We start from the raw sequence: 13,872 nt of genomic DNA on the forward strand, positions 1-13,872 counted from the left end.
ATAGAATAACAAAGAAAACTAGCAAGAACCTAAATGTCTACTAATAAGGAAGAAGTACGTAAATAATAAATCCTGTAAAAGGGAATACTAGGCAACCACTAAGAATAAATTTACATGTGTTGACATAGGAAGAAATCCATCATCTAAGTGTAAAAAGAAAGGCAAAGCATATGATATGTAAGTATATATATGATTATTATTTCCGCATGGAAAAGATGCGGTAGGATGCCAAACTGTTAATATTGGGGTTAGTTATCTCTGGAGAATGAAATTTTACTTTATGTTTCTATACTCCAGTATTTATTTTTTTGTTCATTTATTGATTTTGAGAGAGGGAGAGAATCCCAACCAGGCTCTGTGCTAACAGCACAGAGCCTGACATGAGGCTTGATCTTGATCCCACGAACCATGACATTATGACCTGAGCTGAAATCATGAGTCTGATGCTTAACCAACAGAGCTACCCAGGCACCCCCTGAAGTTTTATCTTTATTTATTTTCTTTTAAAATATTTATTTTGCGAGAGAGTGCATGTGGGGGAGGGGCAGAAAGACAGGGAGAGAATCCCAAGCAGGCTCTGTGCTCTCAGCAGAGCCCAATAGGGGGGGTTGATCCCACATGCCATATGGAGTTGGATGCTTAACTGACTGAGTCACCAAGTGCGCCTGATTCTGAAGTTTCCAAGAGGAAACAGTTAACCAAAGTAATTAGTGGACACAAGAAAGGAAAATGAATACAGCCAACAGACCAAAAAAAAAAAAAAGGAAAAAAAAAAAAAAAGAAAATCAAAGCTCTTACTGGCCTGTGCTATACCTAGTACTAAGAAAGTACTTTGACATTGTCGTAGGAGATTCAGAGAAAAGGTTAAGGAGTAACTTTGCAGAGGGTGAGGAATAACAAAATTGTTTTGAATACCTTAAGGGAAAAATGATAAGTGGCAATTGAGAAATAAGCCATATTATTTTGTTTCCAAAGGAAAAGAGCTAAATATGGAGATTAATTCTGGAAAGATATCTATATTTACATCTTCATCCAAAACAAAACCCAAAATATCCTTGTATTATAGTTAGCCATGCTTTTCAAATATGTTTTCAGAAAGTTCATTAGGAAAGGAAAACAGGAAGTCCTTTTTAAAAGGAAGTTCCTGAAAGAACGAAGGAAAATGAGCACTGATAATCTACTTTGCAGCAGTACTGCAAAGTACTGGGTCAGGTAATTTACATTCATCATTCTCAGCTAAGTAGCCTATCCAGCAAGAAAGCATTTCTGCTTCTAATTTACAGATGTAGAAATGGAGCTGTTAATTAAGTAGCAAAGCTAGCAGATAAATAAATCCAGCATTTGAACCCAGGTGTTCAGGTGTTCAAAGTCTATGTTTTTGTGTAATTCACAACAAATTTTAGCAAGTAAGATGCTAAAGTGCAATTTCACAGTAGACTCCCCATTTATAGTTAATATTTTGTGATGGTAAGGGCATGTTTGCTGTCAACTTTCTTCAGTTAAAAACAAATGATTATTATAATCACATAATAGTACCTATTTTCAAAACATCTTTCCTTTGGAAAGCAAAAGGAGCTGGACAGAAGTAATTAATGTATCAGGTACACCAAAAGCAATGCCCGTGTTGATAAATAAAAACACTAGGTTGCATAACAGTAAGTGGGTCAACTTCTTTTACAAATAGGTAGAGGTACTTGTCTCTAACTATTGTACTATACTGTTAAGTTCATTAAAATATGTACATAGTACTCATAATTAGAGATCAGATCATCGTTTACACTATTTATTTTGATAAAGTAACAGGACTTTGGAAGTCACTTATGCCCGGGGATAACATAACCATTTGTCTTCTTCACAAATAAACCCAAGGCATTGTACTTTACCTAGCAGCATTTGTTTGAAAGGAAGGCATGGTCCTTAGAGAAAAGTAGTCAGTGATAGGGCAATAGAACTGGTTTTAAACCCACAGCCATAGTAAACATTACTTTGTTTCAACGGGATTTAAAAAGATTCAACTTTAAGGCTCAGCATTTAATGGAAGGTTTCTTGAGTTACTCAGAAAATAAAATCTCCTATAGCAAATAGTGATGGTTTAGAACTTTTGGTTATATGACAAGAATCTAGGTAGACGGGACTGCTGACAAATCATGCCAAGTGCCCATAACTGAACCTACTACTGTGTAGTCATCTAAATTATGCAGATAGAAGTGAAAAACAACTGAATCCCTGTAAGTACTGAGACTTCAAATCTTGTAACAGAAAAGTAATATCCTTGTAAAGCATAAAGTACTATAAAATACAAACAGTATTAACCACCTACTGTTTAAGATTCTTGAAACTACTGTTTCCTTCCATTCAAGTAAGTTATCAACACAAACTCAACTTTTAGAAAATGATTAATGTTGCTTATCTGTTTCTGTCTGTATAATTAGGGCTTTGTTTCCAAATTTTGTGTCTATAAATAAAAATGCAACGAATGTCAGTTTCTAGGAGATTCAGAGTAGTGTTTATTACCACACAACAGGATTTTCCACCATTAGTACCTAGCCTTCTTCCATCTGATTAAATCAAATCACAAATTAGATGCGTATAGTTAAGAGTTTCTGTAGCAATTAATGGCCTCAAATACTATACCAATGGTTAATTCTAATTGCAAGGAATCCTGTGGCTGTTACATTGAAACCAATTTTCAGTACAGGTCACAGGGAAATGTGGCTGCCAATGTAAAATTGTATTATGATTGGAAATCTCAGGCTTTATTTTTGGTTTCTTTAACATTTGGAGAATGTTTCCATAGGATAATCAAACTTAATTTAACAGAAGTACTTAAGATCAACAGTGTTATAAGATCAATGGTGTTATATGTAAATTTATATATTTTAATTTTTTGTTAAAAAAGACTGAAGTAATTCTGAAAACTCTGTTATTTTGAGAGAAAGGGCTAACAACGGTTTTTTTTTTTTTTTAATTTTTTTTTAACGTCTTATTTATTTTTGAGACAGAGAGAGACAGAGCATGAACGGGGGAGGGGCAGAGAGAGAGGGAGTCATAGCATCTGAAGCAGGCTCCAGGCTCTGAGCCATCAGCCCAGAGCCCGACGCGGGGCTCGAACTCAGGGACCGCGAGATCGTGACCTGAGCTGAAGTTGGACGCCCAACCGACTGAGCCACCCAGGCGCCCCTTAAAGGTTAACCATTTAAATCCGGCTTTCAATCTATGTAATTGTATTAGTTAAGTACTGTGGTTTAACTCATGGTATATCCAACACTAAATTATAAACCAAATTATGGTGGGGTTTCTATGTATGCTTTTGTTTTTTTTAAATCTTTATTTATTTTTGAGAGAGAGACAGCTTGTGAGCAGGGGAGGAGCAGAGAGAGAGAGGGAGACACAGAATTGGAAGCAGGCTCCAGGCTCCAAGCTGTCAGCACAGAGCCCGACGCGGGGCTCAAACTCACGAGATGTGAGATCATGACCTGAGCTGAAGTTGGACGCCCAAACAACTGAGCCACCCAGGTGCCCCTCTACGTATGTTTTTTAAAGTCATGACTGAGATATGCTTCTTAGTTACATTAAAAAATATTCTTTAAGAATAAAGGATGGGAAGTCATTGCTCCTATTTGGCAAATGGGAGAACAGATGTATAGGATATGAAAGTGTATTGTTTACGAAATCATATTGGTGAGTAAGGTCCTGTGACTAGAAAAACACTTTTTTAACTATGAGCTTATTTTTCCATGGTCTCTTTGTCTCTTCATACTAGTTACTTTAAAGCAATCTAAATAAGCCTGGCAAATTTTAGGTAATATTGATGGAATACAGATTATTGATATGTTCCTCAGTGGTAGGTACTTCTAAATTATCAGAGTGGTACTATGGGGTTTACATTTTCTTCCCCTTCCCCACTTTTTGTAACCACAGTTGGAAAACAACTTTTTCTACTTTTAAACATATTCACTGTACGCAAGTTTCAGCTCCTTATTAACATGCCTGAGATGAACACTAAACAGGGGGTGGGAGGGAAACAACAGCCCAAGACATACCTACAGCCTCCCAATCTTCAGGTCAAAGATGGCCTATTTCAAATGCTGGCCATGATTTATCAGCTCCACTGCACACATTTCATTTGAATTATTAACTCAAATTATGAAACATGGATACCGTTCCTACATAAAAAATAATATAATACTAATTGCCATAATTTGTCATATAAATAACAAAACTTTAAGTTATAATGTTATACCATTTTCTTCCCTTAATGCAAATCCATCCAATAAAAAAGTTCTTGCTTAGTGTATATTTGTGCTATAAAACCACATTTATACTCAAGGACTTTAAAACACTTACCCTAGAGCCTGGAAGGAAGGAATCGAAAGTGCCCAATGCATTGATAAGAACAGCAGTCTGGAAGCAGACTCCCCAATGTAGTGCACATTCAGGTACTCAGGCATAGGAGAAGGCATGGTGAGCTAGCGTGAACAGGGACTGAGGTAAATGATCTTATGACAGTTCTAAATTATAATTTCTTTGAAAAATATAAACATATCACATAAGCTTGATATAGTCACCAAAGGCAAATCTTGAAATAATCCAAGTCACTGAATTTTACAGCTAAAAACAGGATTTAGAATGAGTAGATCATAGCTGCTAACAAAGCAATATTTAGATAAGCAGAATCCTACTTAATATCAATTGTGATATTCTTCGGTTGTGTTTTTATTAAAAAAACTTTAATGTTTATTTTTGAGAGAGAGGGACAGAGTGTGAGCAGGGGAGGGGCAGAGAGAGGGAGACACAGAATCCCAAGCAGGCTCCAGGCTCTGAGGTATCTGCACAGAGCCTGACATCCTGATGTGGGGCTCGAACTCATGAACCGCAAGATCATGACCTGAGCAGAAGTCGGACGCTTAAATGACTGAGCCACCCAGGCGCCCTTCTGGTTGCGTTTTTAAAAGTTACTTTCTGTCTTGGTCTAGCAATGTGCTTTTTTTTTTTTCTTCTCTTCCTTTATTAATAATGATATACCACAAATTCAGTTGAATGAGCAATCTTGTATGTTAAATATTCCTTTCATTCAGGCTGTGGGGAATAACAAATTTAAATCTTACACAATCAGGAGAATAATAAGTGAACTGGGCCTGCTGGTGCCATCTGGGCAGTGCCTACTCCCAGATAAAGGGCAAGCTGTGACTCGAATTCCATACATTGAAAACATATGTCAGTTTGGGCTAAAGACTGCCTGCTCTATTTTTCAAAGAGCAGGTCCTGTGTGAAATCTCCCCACTTAATAACTACAGGTAAAACAAAATGTGTCTGTGGCTATAATACAGTCAGTTTGTACTGCTGACCTTAGGTAGTGATTTTATTTTATTTTTTAAAGTTTATTTATTTATGAGAGAGAGAAAGAGTGCGATCGAGAGTGCATGAGCAGGGGAGGGGCACAGAGAGAGGGAGAGAGAGAATCCCATGCAGGCTCTGCACTGATAGTGCATGACCTGAGCCAAAGTCAGATGCTTAACCAACTGAGCCACCCAGGTGCCCCTCAGGTAGTTATTTTAAATGCACGCCAACGGTTGAAAATAAAGATCCCACATTAAAACACTTCTAGGGGTGCCTGGGTGGCTCAGTCGGTTAAGCATCTGACTTCGGCTCAGGTCATGATCTCACGGTCCATAAGTTCGAGCCCAGCGTCAGGCTCTGTGCTGGCAGCTCAGAGCCTGGAGCCTGCTTAGGATTCTGTGTCTCCCTCTCTCTCTGACCCTCCCCCATTCATGCTCTGTCTCTCTCTCTGTCTCAAAAATAAACGTTAAAAACACACACACACACATTTAAAACACTTCTAAAAGTATTTTTGAAAATCTTGTTAAAGAGCACTTTTGGGGCTCCTGGGTCACTCAGTTGAGTGTCTGACTCTTGATCTTGATTCAGGTCATGAGGTCTGTGGGTTCAAGCCTCATGTCAGGTTCCGTGCTGACAGTACAGAGAATGCTTGGGATTCACTCTCTCCCTCTCTCTCTGCTCCTTCCCCACTAGGGCTCTCTCAAAATAAACCTAAAAAAAAAAAAGAGCACTTTCACTGCTATAAATGAAATGTAATTTCACCCATAAGAAACACTAACCTAAATTTCTATTACTAAAGAAAATCCTCTATGCTATAGACAGTCTACTCTGTAGACAATTAAAATTAGTGAGATAAACTGAGATGTAATAGCATTGAAAAAAAGTACCTCACAGACATCTAAGTAGAAACAACTGTGAAACAGTCTCTAGATGACCCAATATATGTTAAAGAGAGAGGGACAGTGTGTGTGTATGTGCACATACATACATATGTATATACAAAAAGGACAGGAGGAAATCTACCACACACTTAACAGTGGCTACCTTGGCAGGGGTGGGGTAGGTGGATGTACCCATATGTATTTTTCTGGGGAATGGATATATAACTTTAATCAGATTCTCAAAGTTGTCTGTGATGACAAATGATCAAGAAGTTTTCATTAAAATGATATAAAAGTTCTCCATTTTTATAAAAATGTAAAAATATGAACTGCCTTTGTTCATTAGTATCAACAATTGGCTTACCTATTTACAAATGGTGCCAACTAATAAAACAAGAGAAATTAACAGTTGAAATTCTATGCATGGGAAGAATGAATTCATGTATGTATGTATGTATGCATGTCTGTCTGTATTTATTAAAAAAATATTTTAAAGTAATCTCTATACCCAACATGGGGCTCAAACTCACAACCTTGAGATCAAGAATTGCATGCTCCATTGACCGAGTCAGCCAGGAACCCCAAGAATATTTTTTAAATGCTTGAGAAATGTTTACTGGAGTAGTCAATTAAAATGCCATTATTTAAGACAATTCTTAAGAGAACTGTAGGCAAGCAGATATTAAACATTTTAAATGTAATTATTAGGATGCAACTGTTTCTACACATAAGTATACAAAACACAAACTGGGAACTATCATACCTTTTCAGAATTGCCCAAGGTGATTAGGGGGGAAAAAAGCCTGAAAGATTAGGGGAATTACCAATGATTACTAGTTTTAGGGGGGGAGGTGTAAGATGCAAAACAGTAATTGTTTAAACAAAACAAATAGATTAAAATCACTTTAAAAAAGGTAAAATAGTTACAGTACTAAAATTAGATATAAGGGCTAAAAGATACAGATGGACCTCGATTGATACAATAGTGGTGGTAATGTTGAGAATTTTTTGTGCTTTAATCAGAAAATTGAAATCATTTGCAATATAAACTAGAGGAATTCACTATTTAAAGTACTGCCATGTTGTGTCATAAAGAGAAGACATATCTTATATCTGTTTCACATACTTAATTTTCTTAAAGCAAGATATACCTCTAGCATTATGAATCAGTCAGTTATGGCTGAAGAAACAAGAATTTATTTGACAAGTCTTTTAAATTGCAAAGACAAAGATATCTTCCTCTATATAGAGAAGATAAGTTTCTACTATAAAGATGTTAAAGAGATTCCCAAAAATGCCTATGAAATTTTAGGTTTATAAATGAATCATACACATTGAATTTATTCACATTTAATATATTGAGATGATTTTTAAAACTGTTGACATCAACTAGGCTACTCATTTTAGAAGTTCCTTGTCTACAATTATCTTTCTAGTAGTTTCTGTAATTCTGATAATAGGCTAAATGATAGCTTTTAAAACATCGTTTGAATTGAGTTAGGAGATCTGAATTCTACTTCCTAGCAGTCACTAATTAGTTGTGTGACCCTGGATTACACATTATAATATTATAATTCAGTAACCACTCGCTGAGATCTTGACAACCCCAAGATCAAGAGTCACATACTCTACCAATTGAGCCAGCCAGGCACCCCAACTGAGATTTCATTGTGACGTATGAAGTTAAGTGCTCAAGTCTCAATATAAGAATAAAATGGAAACAAAATAAGCTATAGAAAGGGCTAAAAAAGGGATGGCACGCCTAAGAAATGACAGGCAACAGAATCAGAATGTGGAACGTCCTAAAATGTCATGAGCTTGGATCTCAAATGGGTAATGGGAAGCTAAAGAAGGCTTGCTGGGTAGCAGAGTAACATAACCGGATTGATTTTTAACACACATCACTTTGCTACCAGGGCACAGGACAAGATGAAGAGACTGGAAGCAGAAATATTACTGTAACAGTTTAAGTAAGAAATTTTAAAAGGCCTTGAAATATGGTGATAAAAATGAAGAGGAAGGGAGAAATTAAAACAAAAGAATAGTTAGGATTCAACTAGGGAATGGAGGGGAGTAGGATGGGGGGGGGGGTGGAGAATGATGACTCCTAAACATCAAACATGGTGACCAGAAGGATTGTGATTTTCATACTGAGATGATACAGAGCAGAGAACAGTTTTGAAAATCACCTACCTCTCCCTCACACACTTATTTCTAACTGCAAATTCTATCCACCTTGATTCTTTGTGTAATCACAATGCAAGAATCAAGAATAAAGTACACGAAATCACACCAAAAACTGAGTTTAATAAAAATGTTAAATATTTCTATTGTCTTAGATTCTCTGGAACCAAAATCCAAGTTGCATTATTAGACTATTTCTCCTTTCTGTTTTGATTGCTTTGAATAAGACTCTGAAAACCTCCAAATCGTTTTTCATTCACAAAATGACAATAAAAATCCGAACCTTAACAATGCACACATGAAAGCACGCTGCAAACTACACAGTACATAAAAATGCAAGACAGGAACAAAATGTTACTTAGCCCAGACATTAAGAGATTAAGTGAGTTTCTGATTACAGATGTCAGGTTTTGAAACTCATGACCATAAAACCTCAATGAGAAAGCCAACCATGACAAAGTGCTGAGCTGGGAAGTGTGGGAAAACGGAAAATCTGCAAACAAGACTTTCACAAAGTCTGCAAACAAGAATCAGAAAAAAAAGGAGCTGTTTTTTGTCTGGGGAGCAAGAAATTCCAGTGCTTATTCTGAGGATACTGAGCACAGCAGGTCAAAAACTGCACAGAAAAAAACCGATTCTGGAGAGAGGAAAAAAAAGTTCTAATTTGCCTAATTTGTCTGTCCATATCAAATATTTGAAAGGAAAATTTTGAGGACCAACAACAGTAAAAAAAAAAGGACTACTTCTACATTTCTATACACTTTTTCCTTGTAATCTTCTTCCTTTTACCCACCCTTTCTTCCCATTTAAATCCAAAGGTAGAAAATAAAACTAAGATGACAAAAGCAGGTATTTTATTTAGAATAAGAAAGAGCAATGGTGGGGGGGGGGGGTGCTGGGTGGCTCAGTTGCTTAGGCATCAGATTCTTGATCTCAGCTCACTTCATTATCTCATGGTTTGTGAGATGGAGCCCCAAGTCAGGCTCTGTGCTGACAGCGTGGAACCTGCTCTCTCTCTCAGAAAAAAAAAAAAAAAAAAAAAAAAAAAAGAGCAATGTGGAAAAAATCAGTTTTGCTTTGCTCCACCTTTGTCCATAACTCCTGCTATAATTTTTTAAGGATAGCGTTGATTATTCCTATTGTAATTTTTAATAGTCCCCATAAGAAGTTTTTGTTTACAGTACAAATAAAGCATTTCTAATTTTTTTCATATAGATTATCTTTGGTAAAATTTTACATGAAGATTGGTTTCACTGATATGTTTTACTGATTATATAAAGTTACAGCAATTATTAAGTCACTGTGAGTTTTCTCTGTGGCTATTTCTACCAAATCAAATTTTATAAATGTAAATTTAAAAATATGCAGTTTTAGCCAATGCTAGATTTGTGTTATTTCTACCAGTCACACAAACATTTATTTGATAACTGTGTATATTTTCATTAGAAATCCATGGAAACTTATAATCTACAGTAAAGTTAGTAGCAATTTCCTTCAGATATTCCAGGACTTGCTATGATTGCTTTAAATCACTTTGCATATGATTTTCTAACAGTACTCATAGCTAGTAAAGATAAAGAATGGTTAAAATGGAGGGATCAAAACATCAAGATCTTAATGTAGGGCCTCAATGGTTAGTATTGCTATAGCTGTAGTCCCAACATTATCTGCATGACAAATCAAACACTACAAAATTATTTTCTAATATTCTACATGTATTGTTTCCATCCTACATGTATTTAGGAGAGTAAAAAAGGAACTACAAATGTACCTCCTCCAAAATGGTTAAAAGCCAAAAGTTAAAATGTGTTAACTAATTTTTACCTTCTTAAAATAATACTGAAAGCTAGCTAATTGGGGCAATACATAATAATGGAGTTCTCTCTGGGTCTTACATATGGCTTTGCACTAAAGTAGTAGGAGGTGGGCACTGAACAAAACCAGGGTATTCAATACATCATGAATGACAATACTAGTGTTAACAACAACAGCAACACCCAAAATTTATGTCTAAATGTTCTAAAACCTAGCTTTTATAGACTTAAAATCATGAAACGATATTATAACCATGATTTATAAACAGGATGCTTTAATGAGCTATTCTTTTATAGAGTCAGATGTGTATGTTTTAGCTGCTATTTTGAATTCTATCAGGAATATTTCTGACTTTAAAAGCACAACAAATATACTTTGATTTTTGAAAGGAAGATTAAAATCAAAATGGTAACACAACATAAAAATTACATAAAAAATATATGGAAATACCCTGAAAGCTACGTGTGAATCGCTGAGAAGTGGCCCCTCTTTTTCGATGTAATTTATGCTTGAGTCTCCGGCAATTAGGTGTACGCTTCCTTCCATGCCTTCTACTGCGTTCTGACAGGCTGTGCTCTCTCCAGGATTCAATGCTTTTGCAAGAGTATCAAATGCCCTATAAGGAAACATCAGATGCTGTGAGCGTGGCCAATCTCCACAATAAAATAAAAATTCTACATAAAATTCTGGAATTAAGATTTAGGCCTTAAAAAAAGAGTTTAGAAAACAAACCTTTGGAGTAGCACTGAGTACTCTATTTCAGTGATAGCTATGATTGTCTCCAAAAGCAACAAATTAAATTTCAATATGTATACTATGAAAAACTATATTAATGTATTATCAGAGAACTAAAGTCTTTAAGAAATCTTATGTAATTATGAGGAAAAACCCTTATACTTTGGTCTAAAAATATGCTTTTATGTTATATGTTATGTTATACATATGATAGTACAAGATATTAGCCCATTTACAGTACAGAAGTTATTTAGAAAGAACAAGGGCAAGAACTTATGTCAACTTTACTATATTCTACACGACACAAAGTTAGATTTTATTTAAAAATTCAGAGAATATTTTAAAATTGTGTTAACACAGCTACATCTGAACTGTAAGAATTTGAGATTACGATGGCAAATAATGAACTAATGTTAGCAAATAATTACTTAAAATAGCCCTCCATATTTTTCAACGAGAGGCCTTTTAGAGTTTCTTAAGATTTCAGGTTCAACAAAGTACTTATTGAGACTCTTAAGTGCAATTTCCTCAACATTTAGATAACGAGCAGTGTAAAAAAGCCTGAAGAGATCTGGGTTCTACATCTCATGTATTAATATCAAGAGAATGAAAAACAGAATTCTGATACAAGTTTCCTGAAGCATAATTTAAAATTGTAGTTTATTCAATGAAGTCATTTATTTATTTATTTTTAAGTAAGCTCCATGCCCAGCGTGGAGTTCAATGCAGGGCCTGAACTCACAACTCTGAGATCAAGACCTGAGCCACCCACGCACCCCTCAATCAAGTCTTTTAAATCTATTTTCATCATTAGAAAGTGGTGGGGAAAATGAACATGACTGCCTGGGGTAAGACAAATGTTTAAATACACAGAAAATAAAATAACTGAAATGTCAAACCCAGATTATCATCTTTAGTAAAAGAAAAATTCCTAAGTTTTATGATTACATTTCTAATCTTATAATATTCATTTATTGCTCATTATTTATTTTTTTTTATAAATTTTTTTTTTTTTTAACGTTTATTTTTGGGACAGAGAGAGACAGAGCATGAACTGGGGAGGGGCAGAGAGAGAGGGAGACACAGAATCGGAAGCAGGCTCCAGGCTCTGAGCCGTCAGCCCAGAGCCTGACGCGGGGCTCGAACTCACGGACGTGAGATTGTGACCTGAGCCGAAGTTGGACGCTTAACCGACTGAGCCACCCAGGCGCCCCTATTGCTCATTATTTAGAATGCAACCTGCTAGATAACATTTTACACTGAATGTAGTTCATTCAGTTAAAACTTACTATGCTTTAAATTTTGTAAGTCTAATAGAAATATCTGTTTTCTGAAACTTCTGTAAACGGTATTCAACATAAAAATATTGTGGGGTGCCTGGGGGGCTCAGTCCATTAAGTGCCCGACTCCCGTCTTCAGCTCGGGTCATGACCTCATGGTTCATGAGTCTGAGCCTCACATTGGGCTCCATGCTGACAGTGTGGAGCCTGCTTGGGATTCTCTCTCTCCTCTCTCTGCCTATCTCTTCCTCTCAAAATAAATAAATAGACTTAAAGAAAAACATAAAAAATACTGTAAGAAATACTAATAATTGAGATCAAAACAGGGGCGCCTGGGTGGCTCAGTCAGTTGGGCGTCCGACTTCGGCTCAGGTCATGATCTCGCGGTCTGTGAGTTCGAGCCCCGCATCGGGCTCTGGGCTGACAGCTCAGAGCCTGGAGCCTGTTTCGGATTCTGTGTCTCCCTCTCTCTCTGACCCTCCCCTGCTCATGCTCTGTCTCTGTCTCAAAAAATAAATAAATGTTAAAAAAAAAAAAATGTTTTTAAAAGATCAAAACAGACCTTACCTTGAAACATCACCATTAGTCTGCATTTCTTGATGAAATTCACACAAAGAGGTATCACCATTACTTAAGCTTTCAATCATAGATATTTCATTACTATTCTGAGAAAGATCTTTACTTTTTCCAAGGTTTGCTAATGATGTAACCACACTGGCCAATGTACTTAAATCTCCCTGACATGATTCAGCCTTAAAAACAAAAAAACAAACAAACAAACAAAAAAGATTAAAATCTGCAAACTGGTACTGGTGAACATTTGAGTCTGAAATACCCAATTCTAGATTATAAAGTGCCAAAAGTAAAGAACTCTAATTAAGATGAATGAAACCTAGAAAGTAAAACCAAAGAGTTTTGAGGTTTTAGAAACTTTTGAGGAAAATATAAATTTAAAAACATCAGGTACATTCCCTAGGAAATGTTTATACACAAAAATTACATTAAAACCAAAAACCGCACTTAATGACTAATCTATTCACATCAACAATCCCTTCCTCTGTAAAAGGATATTAGATGATCTTTTAAGTTCTTTTTAGTATTAAAATCCTGACAATTTCCAGAACTTAAACTATACAAACAAAAATTGTATAGAATGTATTAAAATTATTACTGAAAAGAGAAAAAAAGTAAATGTATTATTGAACAGAATTCCTAGATACCAACTATTACCAGCCACTTTGTTAAATGTGTTAAATACCAGGGACCAGGTAGGTGAAAAATCTCTTTACTAAGATAATATTGGCTTTTGGTATACATTGTATATTTTCCCATGTCTTTAGTTTTTATTTTTGTTAATGACATATATATTCTTTATTCACTAATTAGCTATAATTATTTGTCAAAAAGAATTTTCTTTCCTTAACTCTTTGACTATCCAGAGATACAATTTCTGTACGAAAGGCAGGTAAGTGCTTGATTGTTCTTCCTTTTATCAATTTTTAGAGCAATGAGCCAATGCCCTTAGTAACCTCTAATGGTGACAGATGAATTTTAAGTACCATTTTAAATTCAAAGATTTTTATATATTTGCTATGTTTAAATGCATTATTTTTTTCAATGTTCAAATTATCCCATCC

The 13,872-nt window shown here is 35.6% G+C and overlaps 1 protein-coding gene across 9 annotated transcripts in view; it reads right to left on the bottom strand.

Moving 5' to 3' along the window:
* The window catches only part of NR2C1 (nuclear receptor subfamily 2 group C member 1), a 45,775-nt gene that overhangs the window by 9,094 nt on the left and 22,809 nt on the right, over positions 1 to 13,872 (bottom strand). For all 9 annotated transcript variants that reach the window (XM_007085630.3, XM_007085629.3, XM_007085627.3 and 6 more), the window contains 3 exons: positions 12,803 to 12,987; positions 10,671 to 10,836; positions 4,348 to 4,469 (listed from right to left, as the gene is read on the bottom strand). In XM_007085630.3, the coding sequence (XP_007085692.1) occupies positions 4,348 to 4,469; positions 10,671 to 10,836; positions 12,803 to 12,987 (473 nt within the window). The remainder of the gene's footprint in view (positions 1 to 4,347; positions 4,470 to 10,670; positions 10,837 to 12,802; positions 12,988 to 13,872) is intronic.

Source organism: Panthera tigris, chromosome B4, assembly GCF_018350195.1.
Source record: "Panthera tigris isolate Pti1 chromosome B4, P.tigris_Pti1_mat1.1, whole genome shotgun sequence".
Classification (NCBI taxonomy): domain Eukaryota; kingdom Metazoa; phylum Chordata; class Mammalia; order Carnivora; family Felidae; genus Panthera; species Panthera tigris.